Source organism: Geotrypetes seraphini, chromosome 18 (assembly GCF_902459505.1).
Source record: "Geotrypetes seraphini chromosome 18, aGeoSer1.1, whole genome shotgun sequence".
NCBI lineage: Eukaryota > Metazoa > Chordata > Amphibia > Gymnophiona > Dermophiidae > Geotrypetes > Geotrypetes seraphini.
This window is the reverse complement of record NC_047101.1, coordinates 23,266,373-23,284,436: the sequence shown is the minus strand read 5'-3', so window position 1 is coordinate 23,284,436 and position 18,064 is coordinate 23,266,373. Positions and strand designations below refer to the sequence as shown.

The following is an 18,064-nucleotide window of genomic DNA, read 5'->3' as shown; positions in this document are numbered from 1 at the left end:
CAGTCCTCTAAAAAGAGCACGTTTGAGTTTTCCTGGACATCTGGGTACCCTACTGCATACCCACCCTGTTTTGCAGGATGATTTAGATACTAGAACGTGTGATGCACAAATTTACAATACAGGAGGCAACTCTGAGATTGGCCCCTGTAAAATAAAGTCTGTGGGTAATTTTGAAAATCAAATCTGTGCAAGTTACTTTCCAAGCCACCCAAAACATGTCTCCAGAATCAACCTAATCTAAACAGGTTTGGGTGCTATGGGTGTATGGCAATTTTCAAATACCTAATTTATGTGAGTAAATCACTACTTACTCCAATAATTGGCTTGGAAAATTTCCCTTACTGGGAAGTTCTTTCTTTAGGGAACAGTAAAAGATTACCAAGTGTTGACATGTAGGAAATGTGGAATTCTTTTCAAGCCTGGAAAGAATAATATTAAGAAAACAAGTGTGATAATAAATCTAACCATTAAAAGGGTAGTTCTACAATCTAAGTGTGTACATTTATGCACCCCTGGGCAAAAAAAGTATCCAGTCTGGAACCGGGTAACTTAACATAACTGTCAATAAGTTTCTCTTACTTTAATCTGATGTATTTCATCTACATTGTATTGTAAATTCATTCTGCTTTTATCTGTTATAAGCTTCTATCATTCCAATCTATTGTATTTTATCTGTATTGTATGTACTAGCTTAGCTTGTTGGGAACCGCCTAGAACTTTTTCGGTATGGCAGTATATAAGAATAAAATTATTATTATTATGTCTCCTGCTTTCTTTGATGCCTCTTAAAACCTAAGACTGGAGGTAACGTGAGCCAATTGCTCAGGTATTAATAAATGCACATGACTTGCAGGATCTGCATCTGCAGCAAGAAGCCAAAGTCTAAAGCATTTCCTGATTAAATTCTTGATTAGTTTCCTGATTAAATTCAACTATGGAATTTGTTGCTGGACAATGTGGTGAAAAGCAGTTAGCATAGCAGGGTCTTAAAAAGGTTTGGATAATTTCCTAAAAGAGAAGTCCATAAGCCTTTATTAAGATGGCTTGGGGAAAAAATCTGTTCCATTCTTTGGGATCTTTATGTGTGACCTGGGCTGGCAGCTCGGAACGGCTCCCTTCCGTCCGTTGCCATGGTAGCGTGTGTACATGTGCACAAGGGGCGATCAATAAAGCCTTCCTTGTTTGGAGAAAGCGAAAGAGAGCGCGAGCACGCGCCAGTCGAGGAAGGCCGAACTACCTCTCCCGGCGCGCCTCGGTCTCTGAGAACCGGAAACGAACCTGGGAAAGTGAAAGGTCAAAGGGCAGCATGTGGATGCCGCTGGTGTCGGAGCGCGGACTGGCGCGTTAAAGTGCTAGAGCGTGCCTAGAAGTGGCAAGAAATCCTCGAGCGCTCTTAGCAGAGTTGCTGTAGGGTCGCCGGCGGAGGGGCTTCTGGAGGGGGGAGGAAGAGAGCCTGTTGCAGCATGGCAAGCACTAGTAGCCAGAAGGAGCTGCTGGCCTTGATTTATCAGCATCTCGTGCAGGTTGGCTGCAAAAAGGCAGCTAAACAGCTAGAGCAGCAAAGTGACCAGGTAATCCCTGTGAAAAAGACCCCTACTGCTTAGTGCCGTGCAAATGCAGAGGGGATAGTGCCCGCGAGCACGTGGGGGACTTTCAGGTTCCAGCTGCACTTGTTTTGCCTTCAGATTTATTTATTTAGTTTGAATGCAATGGGGGGGGGGGGGGGGGAGATGGTGAAAACTTAGTAAGGTAGTGAAATATTATGTGTGACATAATGGACTTAGTGCAGCTAAAAGAAAATAGAAGCTAAGGCACTGATAACTGTGGGTAGAGCAAGTCCAGGTAGTTCAGTTTTGCTGTTGGAAAGAGAACATGATCAGTGGTAGTGAAAGCGTGTGAAAAGGGTCACGTGTTCTCATGGAATTAATGTTCTCAATCAAATATCACAGCTCTAAATATAATAAATAATTTTTAATTATGTAAAGTGCTCAAACCCTACAACCAACATTGTTCAATGTAACACGCAACTATTGATTATATTTAGAGCTGTGATTTTTGATTGAGAATGTTTATACTATCACAGAGTATTTATGATTGTCTCCCTAGTAGTTGAGTACTCATGGAATTAATGCCACAGGAGGGAAAACTGCTTTTTTTTAAAAGTGATATACAAAGCTGTCTCTGTATGGCATATAGGTGGTTAAGCTAGTTTAAACATTACTTATAAAATCTACCCCTGAAGTAAAGCTTGGTGCAAGTGAATTGATCTTTTTTTCTCATATTTTTTAAGTACAATTAACATAACGCTACATATAAGAGGTCTTTAGACATGAGCTGCTATTTATGAGGTGTGAGGGAATACATTTCTATGCTTGATTTTTGCTGAGCACCTTCATGTTGCAATCTCGTACTATAATACCAGTACCAGATTTCAACAAGGCACACGCTACAAGTACGGTGATAAGGAAAATGAGAAATACATACTGGTTGCATATCACCAAGGATAAAAGTGAAAACTTTTAGCTTAAACACTAGGGCTAATGATAGTGGTGTCAACTGTGTAGAACCTTTAAGTAAAGATAAAGGGATTGATATGCATAGCGATTTAACCAGCCAGAAACGACCCCTGGCTAGTTAAATCACCTGTTTGGAGCTAATTGCTAATTTTCTATGGCACTTAACTGGTTAGTGCCGCTGAAAGTAATGGGTTAACGCCAAACTTAAGACCAGCATTCCTGGGGACGGAATCAGTACTTGACTGTGTACATGCTGATACAGTATTCAGGTTAACTGCATAAAATTCAGTCCTATCTTCTACAGTAACCCATAGCTGGTTAAGTCCTGAATATCAGACTTATCCACCTATGTGTTAGCTGGCCTGATATTCAGTGTCAAAGCCTGAACATGGCCCAGCATTGAATACTTGGGTTTAACTACCTGCAGTGATCAGCAAAAAGCTGATCTCTATTGACAGAATATCAGGCCCATGTGCCTAGTGTAGCTATAGGCCCAAAGGAGGGGCCTTAAGCGTCTGGGCCAATCAACACCTTAGGCCCCTCCCCAGTGCATCCCAGGATGCACTGGGAAGGGGAAGACCCACCATTTTAAAGAGGTGGGCCTGCAGGCCGGAGGGAGTAGGCATCCCTCTGGCTGGTCATCTGAAGGGTACGGGAGGTGTCGGAACGGAAGACCCCGCAGTGGGAGGGAATGAGCATCCCTCCTGCTGGGAGTGTCTGGGCCCTGTGGCGGCTTCCGATAAAACAGCATATTATATTTAAAATCCTACTGTCTGTTTGCAAGGTTTTAAACAACCTAGTCTCGTCTATCATTGCTACAGTATTACAAATTTATCAGCCAATAAGAAAGCTCTGATCATCTACTCAGAACCTACTAGAAATACCATCTTGCAAATCTATCAACTTAAATGAATATCATTCTTCTATATTCAAAGTTGCAGGACCAAAATTCTGAAATGTATTGCCATCTGATTTGTGTAGGCTCTAAAACTGTGACAAATTTTAAGAACACCTTCACTTGGCAGGCTACAGCTTTTCACTAAAAGTTTGTTGTTGTTGTTTTTAGTTTTGAGGAGATTTTTCTATTTGGTTTCTAATGTATTAACACATTCCAATAAAGCAGTGTTCTTTATTGCAAGGTCTGGGGGCCCCAGTGACTCTTCCACTTCTTTCCAGAATAATGCTACTGACACATTTCCATATCACTTGTCCTGTTTTCTACCTATACCATTAAGTTTTCTGTAGTTTGAGCCACATGTCTAAACTCCTTTACTGTTCTCATAAAACAGAGAGCAGCATGGGAGATGGGGTGATGAGCAGTTCAAGCGTGCTGAGAGTCACGTGATGTCAGAGGAAAAGAAGAGAGTTGTTCAGGGGCACTGCCAACACATTTATGGAGAAAGTATTGAAGAATTAGAAAAATGGGGGAAGAGGGTGTGAGAGTCGGCTTGAAGTGGTAGGAAGTAGAGAGAGAATGGTGAAGGCTGGCAGATGGGGACTGGGACTAGCTGGGATGGAATTGGAGGAGAGTGTGCTGGGGAAAGGATCTGGGGATAAAGAAAGTGTTATGAGGGGAAGGAGAAAGTGTGTACGATGGGGTAGATTTTTTTTTTTTTTTAATTTTAGTTAGATTACAAAAGCTAGATAGTTCAAAATCTAATAGATGCTGGCACTGTCATCTTGACATAGGGACACTGGATCATCTGTTGTTCTATTGTCCTTTGATACTCAATTTTTGGAAGTCTATATGGGGACATATTAATTTGATTCTGGAGAGTGCGGTTCCGTTGTTGTACGAAGCGGTAATCTGTGGGACGTTGGTATCTCCTACTCCTCCAATAGATAGACATAAGAGAACATAAGAACATAAGCATTGCCTCTGTTGGGTCAGACCAGAGGTCCATCATGCCCAGCAGTTTGCCCACGCGGTGGCCCATCAGATCCAGGACCTATGTAGTATTTTTCTATCTATACCCTTCTATCCCTTTTTCCTTCAGAAAATTATGTAATCCTTTCTTGAACCCCAACATCGTGTTCTGTCCTATCACACCCTCTGGAAGCTCATTCCCAGGTGTCTACCACCCTTTGGGTGAAGAAGAACTTCCTAGCGTTGGTTCTGAATCTGTCCCCTTTTAATTTTTCTGAGTGCCCTCTCGTTCTTGTAGTTTTCAAAAGTTTGAAGAATCTGTCCTTCTCCCCTTTCTCTATGCCCTTCATGATCTTGTAAGTCTCTATCATGTCCCCTCTAAGTTTCCGCTTTTCCAGTGAAAAGAGCCCCAGTTTCTCTAGTCTTTCAGTATAATGACCAGGGTAGCCTTGCAAATAGTGACTACAAATTGGAAGAATTTTGATAGATTAAATTTCACCTTTTGGTGGAATTCATTATTCTTGTGTTATAAGTACGAGAAAATGAATTCTGAACAAACGGGTAATAATAAGTTGTTTAAATTGACTTGGGGTCCATTGACCAATTTTATCAAATCTAATTAAATGGTTTATTTCCCTATTTCTGGGGTAGATTTTTTTTTTTTTAATTTTACTTAGATTTCTCCAAATGCACCTGAGGGGGAACCTCTTGGGAGAGCTTTGTCATTAGAGGACTCTGCTCCACAGCCCAGTGTGCTTGTCTGCTTTGTCCAGCAATGATCTTGGCTGTCGCCAATTTGTTTTCTTTTTGGCAATATGGTTTCTATTGCAAAAAAAGTGAAGATCACAGCAATAAAGTGAAAGAACATATTCTGCTGATATATATATTTTTTTTCTGGAACTTGTCTCATAAAATGACTATTTCTCTCTTCTTATCTTTACTGACAGAACATAGTTTCCTCGCTAACAGTTTCATTATTGGACATCTACACAGACTGGAAAAAAACTTCCTCGCCGACTGTTTCATTTCAGGACATCTACAAAGAATGGATAAAGTGAGTATCTCTTGAAAATCTTGAGGGAAGGGTACAAAAGGAAAAGGCACAATCATTGATTGATTGATTCACAGGATTTTGAGTAGTTATTTTATTTATTTCAAGATAGTCAATCAATGTAGAACACTAAAATGAGCATATGATGTACACTAATGTCCAAACGGAGGAAAAAAGACCTCAAAGAACCCCAGGAGTCCGATCAATGGAAAGACACCAATTAGGGGTTTAGGGTAATATGGGTCAAAAAACGCCATTTGAAATTACTTTATTTAAATATTTTTTATGATTATTTATATTAATTTTTTAATTTTCATTTATAAATATTCAATCAAACAAAAATCATTTTCTCTATCATACTTGATAGAGAAACAGAGAGCTAGCAATCGTTCAGAATCAAACCATTAGCAACGCTGTATATGGCATACTGAATTAAACAAAAAATAAGCACTTATCTTTTCAAACCCTATGGAAGCCAAATCCGTTTCACACTAATTGGCTTCTTCAAGGGAAGTTGCTTAATTTTGTGTTGCACAGTTGCCACAGGCTTACTCTCCCATCTTATGGAGCGAATACACCTTCCCCACCCCCGCTACCTTTTTTTAACTGGCAGTGGTCCAGCGCGGTCTCCTGCTGGATGGCTGCCTTTCTAGCTGCAGAGCAGTGCATAAGGCAGGAGCGCGACCTTTGTGCTTCCTGCCTGGTCTCGTGCCGCTCCGTGATTGGCTGTCATCAGTTCTTACAGACTTCCCAGCATCAGACGCACCAAACCACCAGACGCACCTACAGGAGGAAAAACCAAGAAAAAAAAATTCTGAACCAAATTTAGTTTTCTTGGTTTTTCCTCCTCTACACTTAGGTGCATCTTATGGTCAGGTGTGTCTTATAGATTGAAAAGTATGGTAATAAAAGGTTTTTTTTTAGGATCGATGATAGATACCATCAACCAAATATTACCATTTGACACAAATGTGCCATTGGTATGGATATCTGAGATCCTTTTTCCATTTCAATAAAAGTCTTATACGGACATGCTTTGTTCATTAAGCTGGTATTTTCGGTAGGAACTCTGGTGATTGACTAGCTCACACTTTTGTTAATATAAGATAATTTGTCTCGATTTTCAGAGGGTTGTGTTTGTGAGGAGCTAGCTAAAATAAAGGTAGGCAAAGCAATGGGGCTAGATGGTGTACATCCAAGGGTGCTGAAGTTCTGGTAGCTTCGCTGACTGACCTTTTCAATGAGTCTCTAGAGTCAGGAGTGGTACTGGAGGACTGGAGAAGGGCGAAGATGATCCCTCTCCACAAAAGTGGAAGTAAGGAAAAAGTAGGAAATTACAGGCCAGTAAGTCTGACTTCTGTGGTAAACAAATGAATGGAAACGCTTTTAAAACAGAGAATGGTCAAGTTTCTGGAATCCTATGGATTATAAGACTGGAGGCAATATGGATTCACTAGGGGTAGGTCTTGTCAAACAAATCTGATCAATTTCTTTGACTGGGTGACCAGAGAATTGGATAGAGGATGTGCGCTAGATGTGGTGTATTTAGATTTTAGCAAAGCCTTTGACAATGTTCCACACAGACGTCTAATAAATGAACTGAGTGCCCTTGGGATGGGTCCCAAAGTGACGGGCTGGGTCAGGAACTGGTTGAGTGGAAGCCAACAGAGGGTAGTGATCAATGGAGATCGCTCTGAGGAAAGGGTTGTTACCAGTGGTGTGCCTCAAGTTTCTGTTCTTGGGCTTGTTCTTTTTAACATTTTTATAAATGATATTGCTGAAGGGTTGTCGGGTAAGATTTGCCTCTTTGCAGATGATACTAAAATCTGTAATAGAATAGACATGCAGGATGGTGTGAATAACATGAAAAAAGACCTGGCGAAGCTTGAAGAATGGTCTGAATTTTGGCAGCTAAAATTTAATGCTAAGAAATGCAAAGTCATGCATTTGGGCTGCAAAAACCCAAGGAAGCGGTACAGTTTAGGGAGTGAAGAACTTATGTGCACAACGGAAAAGCGGGACTTGGTATGATTGTATATGATGATCTTAAGGTGGCCAAATAGGTTGAAAAGGTGACGGCGAAAGCTAGAAGGATGCTAGGTTGCATTGGGCAAGGTATGGTCAGTAGGAAAAAGGAGGTATTGATGCCTCTGTATAAGACTCTGGTGAGACCTCGTTTAGAATATTGTGTACAATTCTGGAGGCTGCACCTTCAAAAAGATATAAAAAGGATGGAGTCGGTCCAGAGGAAGGTTGCTAAAATGTTGTGTGGTCTTCATGATAAGGCATATGGGGACAGACTTAAAGATCTCAATCTGTATGCTTTGGAGGAAAGGCGGCAGAGGGGAATATAATAGAGAAATTTAAATACCTACATAATATAAATGTGCATGAGTCGAGTCTCTTTCATTTGAAAGGAAACTGCAATGAGAGGGCATAGGATGAAGTTAAGAGGTGATAGGCTCTGGAGTAATCTGAGGAAATACTTTTATGGAAAGGGTGGTAGATGCGTTGAACAGTCTCCCGGAAGAGGTGGTGGAAACAGAGACTGTGTCTGAATTCAAGAGGGCTTGGGATAGGCACGTGGGATCTCTCGGAGAGAGAAAGAGATAATGGTTACTGTGGATGGGCAGATTAGATGGGCTATTTGGCCTTTATCTGCCGTCATGTTTGTATGTTTCTATATTTAAATAGCCCCATCTTCCTTATGTGATAATTGAAGGAAGGGAGGGGTGGGGGAATTAGGGAGAATTGCATATATATATTGCATATTTTTAAATGATTAATATACATATGAATTTTATTATTTGTGTATGGTTATGGGAGGGGGGTGGGATATAAAGCTTTTAGATACACATTGTGATGGAATTTTCAAGTGATAATGTATTATGATAGTTTGTATTTAATGTACACTTGATGTATGTATTAAAATGAATAAAGATTTGGAAAAAAAAAAATATAGCCCCATCTTTCAGAATCACAGGAAATTCTTGAGGTTTCATGTGCTGGAGCAACATTTCCAGTACTCAGCCCTGTCATTTCTGCTGGCAATGGTGCAATGCACCTTCACTAACATGATGGGTGTGGTAGCAGCACACCATCGCAAGGAGGGAATACAGGTGCATCTGTACCTGGATGATTGGCTAATACGAGCTTTTTCCGAAGCTGAAGGAATGACAACAGTAGAGCATGTGATCCAACTTCTACAGAGTCTGGGTTGGGGGATACATATCCAAAAAAGCCACATGGAGCCCAAGTAGTTCCTGGAGTATCTGGTTCAACATGAAGGAGAACAAAGTTTTTCTACCAGAAACCTGCAAAGCAAAACTCACGCAACAGATCTGAAACTTTTGGGACAAGCCAATGCCAACAGCTTGGCATTACTTGCAGGTGCTGGGATCAATGGTGGCAACTATAGATGTGGGCAAGGGCGCACTTAAGCACTCTCCAGGCTGCACTACTATCCATTTGGCCTCTGCAAACAAATGTGTTGCAGATGCCTCTACCTTAGACGTCAGAAGCGCCTCAGTCTGAACTGGTGGCTGGAGCCGCAGTCTCTGTCCCAGGGATTGCTGCTTTGCATCTCCTCTTGGGTCATACAGATGACAGATGACAGGAACTTTGGTTGGAGAGCACATTGCGAGGGCGTATGGTCCAGAGACACTGGTCGGCATCTCGGTGGAGGTCATTGATCAACCAGTTGGAGCTGAAGGCTATTTGGCTAGCCCTGAAGGTGCTTGGGAATTGTCTGCAGAACCAAGTGGTGAGAGTCTTTTGTGACAATGCAGTGGTGGTAGCCTATGTTAATTGACAAGGAGGTATCAAGAGTGCCTCCTCTAGGCTTGGAGACTCAAATGTTTCAGTGGGCAGAGATCTCTTGTTGGCTCTCTCAGCAGCACATGTCATAGGAGTAGACAAAGTGCAAGTGGATTTTCTCAGCCATCAGACCCTAGATCCTGGAGAATGGGCTCTATCTCAGGAGGCATTCGAGAGCATTGCAAGTCGTTGAGGGCGCCTGACGTTCAATCTGATGGCATCAGTGGCCAACAAGAATTCAACTCAGTTTTTCAGCTGAAGAAGCAAGTCAGGAAGCACTGATTTAGACACCCTGGTCCAGCTATGGCCACAGGTAGGTCTACTGTATGTGTTCCTCCGTGGCCCATGATGGGAAGAGTTCTGAGGAGAATAAAGTTGTTCCCGGAGCCAGTAGTTCTAGTAGGTCCAGACTGGCCAAGGCAACTGTGGTATGCAGATCTGGTAAGTCTGGGCCCAGGGTCTCAGACTGCCCTGTCATCCGGGTTTACTCTCACAGGGCCCATCGCCCTAGAGGATCCAGAGCGCTTTGGTCTTAGACATGCGTCTTGAGTGAGCAGCCCTAGTGTGCAAAGGCTATTTGGAAGTTGTGATTGCCACTTTCCTGAGGTCCAAGAAGCAATCAACATTGGCCATCTATGTGAAGGCCTGGAAGTGCTTCCAGGACGTGTGTGCACAGAAGACTGCGGACCCGGTCACAACATCAATTTCTTTGGTTCTAACATTCCTTCAAGACGGTCTTGCAAAAGACTTGGTGGTTGGCTCACTCAGGGTACAGATAGCAGGCTCTTTCATGCTTCAGAGCTCAGGCTAACAAAAGAACATTGGCTTCTCATCCGGATGTATCTGGATTCTTGAAGGTAGCGTTACATCTGCATCCTCCAGTAAGCCAACCATTTCCAACATGGAGTCTTAATCTCGTCCTGTGGGCCCTTGCTAGAGCTCCTTATGAGCCTGTGGAGGAGACATCTTTGATGGGCTTGACTGTCAAGACAGCGTTTCTGGTGATGGTTGCTTCAGTGCCAGATCTGGAGGCTTTATTCTGCAGAGAACCCTTTCTCAGGATTTTGGAGAATGGGGTAGTTCTGCGTACAGTTCCCTCTTTCCTAAGGTAGTCTTGAGTTTCCACGTAAACCAGGAAGTACAGTTACCTGCCTTCATGCCCTCAGAATCCAAGAAGAGTGACAAAATTCAATGTTCACAGAGTGTGGCTTCGACATCTGAAAGTCACTAATGAGTTCCGTCTGTCAGATCCTCTCTTTGTGCTAGCAGGATCTACCCACCGGGGCTGCCTGGCTTCAAAAGCAACCATTTTGAGATGATTCGTATAGCCATCTCTTCAGCCTATATTGGGAGCAGAAAGGCGCATTCCATTAGTGGAATAACCTCCTCCTGGGCAGAGGCTAGAGCAGTTTCCCCTAAAGAAATTTGCAGAGCGGCCACATGGTCCTCTCTTCATACTTTCACAAAGATTTATAGGGTCGACAAAGTGGCAAAATTGGATTCTGTGTTTGGGTCTTCAATACTTTTCAGCAGGCTCATCTCTCCCGCCTTAGATTCCCAAGTGTTCAAGAATGATGTACTTATTGCACTAGAAGGAAAGATTAGGTACTTACCTTGATAATCTTCTTTCTAGTAAATAGATGCACCATTCTTGAAGCCCGTCTTGCCAAATTTTCTTTAGCCTGCTTTCTGTCTCGGATATGCCTGATTGCAAGATATCTTGTTTCTATCCAGGAAGGACATGTATAGAGAAGACCATTGCTATATTGAAAGGATCAAGGAGTATCATTAAGAGCTCTAGGACTATTAGTGCAGGTTGCTCAGGTAGGTGGATTGTTTGTTCCACCTTGTTATGTTTTTTTAAACATTTTATTTGGCATTGTTGCTCAGAAGCAACATGTGTTTCTATGGTTCTTATGGGAGGTCTGCATCTCCAAATGCCTATTACTTTGCACTGTTGCTTTTGTTCAACTTCAAGTTACGTAAAGCAGCCATTTTCACCATCTGCCAATTAAAGGTTAAATGATTTACATTTAACTCATTTTAAATGTTTTTGATATGAGTAGTTCTCAAAATATATATATAACCCAAAGGGACAGATAAGAACTGTAGAGATCAAAAGGATCTATCCCTGCCATATGTGAAACCAAGAGCAGCAGAGAGACTTAATAATAACACAAAATAGATAAATGGTGTAAAACGGAGGGCCCTCAGTAATCACAACTCACACCTAGGGTAATCAGAAACCCCTAATACAGAGTTGTCACTCAATAACTCCAAAAGGGTAGGTAACTTGTGATACATCCCTGGGCCCTTACCGTCTTTTTTGTGATAGTGCAAAAAAAGTGCAAAATATATCAGTGTCTTAAACAATAATATAACCCTGCTGCTCTAAGAAGCATACAATTTAAAAGTCACAGCTATAGAGGTGTACACACAACATTGATGGATCAAAAAGTGTGGAAACAAACTGTACTTATCTTCAGGCTTGAAAAAGAAAGTTCAAACGCCCCAAGATTGCTCTGCAAGCTCATAAGGTCTAACAGGGCTCCATTTTGAAGGAAAGAACCTTCATCGGGAACTCAGCACTGCTTCGCGTTGAAAAATACTATCAGCAAGCTGAAAAATGAAAAGCAAATTTGAAAAGACTTGTTTCTCAGGGAGTGTCCCCATACCCCTCTCTGTTATATTTCTTCTCTAAGGCTGACCATCTGCTTTGATACAAACTGAGGAGTTGCAGGACAGCCCAGAGTGAAGGGAGGCAGAGAGGAAGAATGTAAGTGAGACTCTCTACACAGGATCTCACAACCAGGGCTTGACAACCCAGGTGTTCAAGAATGATGTGCCTATTTACTAGAAAGAAGATCATCAAGGTAAGTACCTAATCTTTCTTTCAAGTTTCTTCCCAAAATGTTTGAGTTCTCAAGGAGTTGCACTGATTTTTGTAACATTTTCCCTTCAGTTCTTCAGGAAATGCAAAGAAAAGGAAAGCCAGCGATATCCCCGAAGACCTTCAGCCCAAGAAATTGCGTGTATCGGACCCTGCCAGCAGCTCAGAAAGCTCAGAGAAAGATGAGAGAGGTAAATACCGTGAAAAGCTGGTAGCATGTGGACAGTTGATAACCTGCTCAGTATGAATTATTGAGGAAGAAGTTTTCAACTGTTGTGAAAGAATGCTATCTTGTCCTATTTGCTACATTAAACCCTAGTGGTCTCCATGTGGATTTAGAATGGCCAAAATGGATATTGGGAGGGAAAAAAATATTCCATAAAATCTTCATTCCTTGTCATCAACGGCAGATGAATCCAGAGACTAGTGGGATTATGTCCATCAACCAGCAGGTGGAGATAGAGAGCATTGAGTTGCCCTCAGGTATATCTTGGATGCACAATCTCCTGGCCAACCAGTATACTCTATCTCCAGCAGGCTGTTGGATGGGTTCCTCACAGCTGGATTTTGTGGTAAATTTCGAGTCAGGCTTGGCAGCTACCAGCTTCAGTTTCCTGGATCAGAAAAGAGAAATATTCCTGTGGCTTAGGCCCCAGTTGAGAAATATTCTTGTGGCTTAGGCCCCAGTTGAGAAATATTCTTGTGGCTTAGGCCCCAGTTGAGAAATATTCTTGTGGCTTAGGCCCCAGTTGAGAAATATTCTTGTGGCTTAGGCCCCAGTTGAGAAATATTCCTGTGGCTTAGGCCCCAGTTGAGAAATATTCTTGTGGCTTAGGCCCCAGTTGAGAAATATTCTTGTGGCTTAGGCCCCAGTTGAGAAATATTCTTGTGGCTTAGGCCCCAGTTGAGAAATATTCCTGTGGCTTAGGCCCCAGTTGAGAAATATTCTTGTGGCTTAGGCCCCAGTTGAGAAATATTCCTGTGGCTTAGGCCCCAGTTGAGCTACGGGATGTTGGCTGTACGGTGCCAACTGTGGGGGGGGGCAACACCTGAGCTCTCCAAGGTCCCTTCCCCCCCCCTCCTCCTGAAGAACCTGGCTACCTAAATTCCATAAGCTCACTCATTCTGTGGGTGTGGAGCTACTGAGGTCGCCATTCTCTTCGGAGAAGCAGTAGGAGGAGTTTTTTTTACTATTTTCCCATGTAGGGAAGCTGAGGCTTCGGCCTTAGTCGTGCCCGGTCATGTTTGGTTACTCCGTTCCCTCCCTCCATGTCTTTGAGCGGGGGGGGGGGAGAGGCTGTTTGTGTTTTGGAATGGAGTGTTGCCATTAGTGACACGGGAGGAGTTTCACGATGCTGCTCCCTGTGCCGGTCCGGGTTGGCCGTGACGGTATGGGTGAGTGTGGTGTCATGGCAGCTGTGCTTTGCCAAAGTCCACTGTTTGCAGCTAGGTTTGGCAGCAGCGGGCAGTAGTAGGCCCTGAGGGTGGTTGGCCGAGGCCCTTCCCTCCCGCCGCAGCTCGGGGGGGGGGGGAGGAGCATCACTGTAGCTGCCTTTGCCGCCATCAGTCTTTCTCCTCTCGGAAGAGGGACGACACCTCCGACAATGCTGCCTTTGCCGCCACTAACCGGCTGGCCCCAGTTGCCGCCGCACAGGAGGGGGTTGGCCTTGTACCTTATGGCCTAGTGTACCTTGTTTAGCCTGGCCGGCTGACAGTTAGCTGTGGCTAGGCTAGTTGCGGGTTAGTTTACAGCTCTTTCTCTCTTGATCAGAGTTTATTCTTTCCACTTCTTCTTGGCTCATACATGTGGAAGAGTGGACTGGAAGTTGGATCAGCTACCTCAATGCCTGAGGTTGCCACGGTATCTCCTTGGGACTCTGGGGAAGACACATGTCACTTCGTGGCAGTCTTCTTGACTTTGGTCATCAGTTTGCTTCCTGTGGGAGCCCTATGGACTTTGTGCTTTGAGAGGGCTGCAGTTAGAGGGGGAGTCTTCACTTGTCATGTTTCCAGGCTTGATGCCCTAGAATCTTGCTAGGGGAGAGGGTCTGGTCTGTGATAGTGCTTATGGGTTTTGCCATCAGCTAAGGACCATGGCCAGACATGATGGTTTCATTCCACAGGAGGTTATTTGGGGCCTGGTGGTCACGATAGGCTGCTTTGCACTCATTCTATTCATGGAGGGGCACATATGTTATGGGGGTTAGCACATGTGATACATACTCTCATGAGATCCATACTCTCTGGAATTTCATATCTCCTTGGACATGTGCTGCAGGACAGGATTTAGGGACGGCGGATTTCAAGTTTGCTTGTTTATTTCCCTCCCTATGTTTGGAACTGTTTTGGTACATCCCACTAGTCTCTGGATTCATCTGCTGTTGATGACAAGGAAGGTAAAATTATGTCCTTACCTGATAATTTTCTTTCCTTTAGTCACAGTAGATGAATCCAAAGCCCCACCATGTTGTTGGGTTTGTTGCTCTCAGGCGCGGTTTGGGCATGCTTTTCAGGCTGAAATTGCATTCTCAATTTTAAAGCATCAGTGGTTTGGGTAGCGCATGTGAAGGAAAGTTTCATATGTTTTTCATGCCTTTTATGTGCTTTATTTCAACTGCTTTGAGAAGGCCTATACTGGTTGGCCAGGAGGCTGTGCATCCAAGACAAACCCGAGGGCAACTCAGTGCTCTCTATCTCCACCTGCTGGTTGATGGATGTAATCCCACTAGTCTATGGATTCATCTGCTGTGACTAAAGGAAAGAAAATTATCAGGTAAGGACATAATTTTACCGTACTGCTTCCAGGCGCAAAATCTATATATACCGCGTATCAACAAGGGATCCAAGAGGAAAAAGAACAAAGAACCAGCATGGCTCATTGTAGCAGTGAAGGAAGTGATCAGAGACAAGAAGACTTTGTTTAAAGAATGGAAAAAGTCAAAAACAGACGAAAACTGGAAAAAGCACAAACATCAACGCAGGTGCCATAAGGCAGTAAAAGGGGCCAAAAAAGACTGAGGAGAAAATAGCCAAGGAGGCGAAAAACTTCAAGCCGTTCTTTCAATATATTAAGGGGAAAAGACCTGTGAAGGAAGCGGTGGGACTACTGGATGACCGAGGAATAAAGGGAGCGCTAAAAGAAGACAAAGCAATCGCCGACAAACTGAACACATTTTTTGCGTCTGTATTTACCGAAGAGGATATACACAGCATACTGGAACCCATCAGACTATATGCTGGAAGCGAAGAAGGGAAACTGACAGGGTTAACAGTCAGTCTAGAAGAGGTATGCAGGCAGATTGATAGACGTAAGAGCGATAAATCCCCGGGATCGGATGGTATCCATCCGAGGGTCATCAGGGAACTGAAAGGGTCTATAGCTGAACTGCTTCAGCTAATAGCAAATCTGTCGATCAAATCAGGAAAGATTCCAGAGGACTAGAAGGTGGCGAATGTTACACCGATCTTCAAAAATGGTTCAAGGGGAGACCCGGGAAACTACAGACCGGTGAGTCTGACCTCGATACTGGGAAAGATGGTAGAGGCGCTGATAAAGGACCGCATCATTGATCACCTTGACGGACATGGGCTGATGAGGACTAGCCAGCACGATTTCAGCAAAGGCAGATCTTGTTTGACGAACTTGCTGCACTTCTTCGAGGGAGTAAACAGGCAGATAGACAAGGGCGACCCGGTCGACATTGTATATCTGGATTTTCAGAAGGCATTCGACAAGGTTCCGCATGAACAACTACTTCGGAAAACTACGAGTCATGGAATCGAGGGTGAAATACTCACGTGGATTAAAAACTGGCTGGAGCATAGGAAATAGAGAGTAGGGGTAAATGGGCAATACTCGGACTGGAAGAACGTCACTAGTGGGGTGCCGCAGGGCTCGGTGCTGGGACCTGTGCTCTTCAACATCTTTATAAATGATCTGGACATAGGTATGACGAGTAAGGTGATTAAATTTGCGGACGATACGAAGTTATTCAGAGTAGTGAAGACACAGGGGGATTGCGAAGATCTACAACGTGACATAATCAAGCTCGAGGAATGGGCATCGACATGGCAGATGAGGTTCAACGTGGATAAGTGTAAAGTGATGCATGTCGGCAACAAAAATCTCATGCATGAATACAGGATGTCCGGGGCGGTACTTGGAGAGACTTCCCAGGAAAGAGACTTGGGAGTTCTGATCGACAAGTTGATGAAGCCATCCGCGCAATGTACAGCAGTGGCAAAAAGGGCGAACAGAATACTAGGAATGATAAAGAAGGGGATCACGAACAAGTCGGAGAGGGTTGTCATGCCGCTGTATTGGGCCATGGTGCGCCCTCACCTGGAGTACTGCGTCCAGCACTGGTTGCCATACAAGAAGAAAGACACGGTACTACTTGAAAGGGTCCAGAGAAGAGCTACTAAAATAGTTAAGGGGCTGGAGGAGTTGCCGTACAGCGAAAGATTAGAGAAACTCGGCCTCTTCTTCCTCGAACAGAGGAGATTGAGAGGGGACATGATTGAAACATTCAAGTTACTGAAGGGAATAGACTTCGAAGATAAAGACAGGTTATTCACCCTCTTCAAGGTAGGGAGAACAAGAGGGAACTCTCTAAAATTGAAAGGGGATAGATTCCGTACGAACATAAGGAAGTTCTTCTTCACCCAGAGAGTGGTAGAAAACTGGAACACTCTTCCAGAGTCTGTCATAGGAGAAAACACCCTCCAGGGATTCAAGACAAAGTCAGACAAGTTCCTGCTGAACCGGAACGCACGCAGGTAGGGCTAGTCTCAGGGCGCTGGTCTTTGACCAGAGGGCCGCCACATGAGTGGACTGCTGGGCACGATGGACCACTGGTCTGACCCAGCAGCGGCAATTCTTATGTTCTTATAAAAATTTGCTTTAATACTGACTGGAAAATTGTTTCTCTTTGTCCTTTTTCTGAGAAATGCTGTAGTTAACATATTTCACTTTCATAACCAGCAAATAACTATTCATGAAAGGGTGATCCCTTTCTGTAGTGATTAAGAAAATTTTGGACTTGTTCAGTTCTGCTGTCATGGGTGCAGATGGCATTTTATTTATTTGGATTTAGCTCGCACCTTTTTCAGTAGTAGTTCAAGGTGAGTTACATTCAGGTACACTGGGAGTTTCCCTGTCACTGGAGAGCCCACAATCTTAACGCTGGCTTCTAGATCTATGGTTGCCACACTGAATGTAGTTCCTTGGGTGAGGGCGAACATATGACCTCTTCAACATGCCTTACTCTCTTGCAGACTTGTCTGCCATGGACTCTAGAGGCCTGAGCAAGCATGGACTGGTGGCTTCATCTGCAATTGCTCTGCAGGGCGTACTACTTCACAGTGCCTCCTGGATCGTGGTGATGATTTATGCTAGCCCTCATTGCAATAGTTGTCCTGTTCAGGGGTGTTGGATGCCCTCACAGGGAAAGTGGTCCATCAACTGGTTGGAGCTCAAGGCCATTCATCTGGCTCTGAGATTGCAGAAGACTCGGGTGGGCCAAACAGTCGGGGTCTTCTCCGACCGTTTGATGGTAGTAGCCTATGTCAATTGCCAGGAAGGAACCAAGTACCCTCCTCTGGCTCAGGAAGCCCACCTTCTATCCTCTCCTGGTGCTGACAGCAGCGTATGTGGCGGGAGCGGACAACATTCAAGCAGACTTCTTCATCAGACAGACTCTGGATCCGGGTGAATGGGTCCTGTCCCCAGAGGTGTTCCAAGTGATTGTGGGGCGCTGAGGATCGCACCGCTTTGACCTCATAGCCATGGCAAGGAACAAGAAAGCGGTTCACTTCTTCAGTCGAAGATCGAGCTTGGAAGTGAGGGGCTCGATGCTTTGATGCAGCCTTGGCCTCAGGAGATTCTCCTGTATGTCTTTCCTCCTTGGCCGATGGTCGGCCGA

At 44.0% G+C, this 18,064-nt stretch overlaps 1 protein-coding gene across 9 annotated transcripts in view; it reads left to right on the top strand.

Moving 5' to 3' along the window:
* The first annotated feature begins 1,212 nt into the window (after positions 1-1,212).
* Positions 1,213-18,064, top strand: part of TCOF1 (treacle ribosome biogenesis factor 1) — a 145,603-nt gene continuing 128,751 nt past the window's right edge. For 4 of the 9 annotated variants that reach the window (XM_033927390.1, XM_033927393.1, XM_033927388.1 and 1 more), the window contains exons 1-3: positions 1,213-1,571; positions 5,331-5,437; positions 12,213-12,331. In XM_033927390.1, the coding sequence (XP_033783281.1) occupies positions 1,464-1,571; positions 5,331-5,437; positions 12,213-12,331 (334 nt within the window). In that variant the 5' untranslated portion in view covers positions 1,213-1,463. Of the gene's footprint in view, positions 1,572-5,330; positions 5,438-12,212; positions 12,332-18,064 lie in introns of those variants that run through there. The other 5 variants (XM_033927391.1, XM_033927387.1, XM_033927389.1 and 2 more) reach the window with 4 other exon arrangements.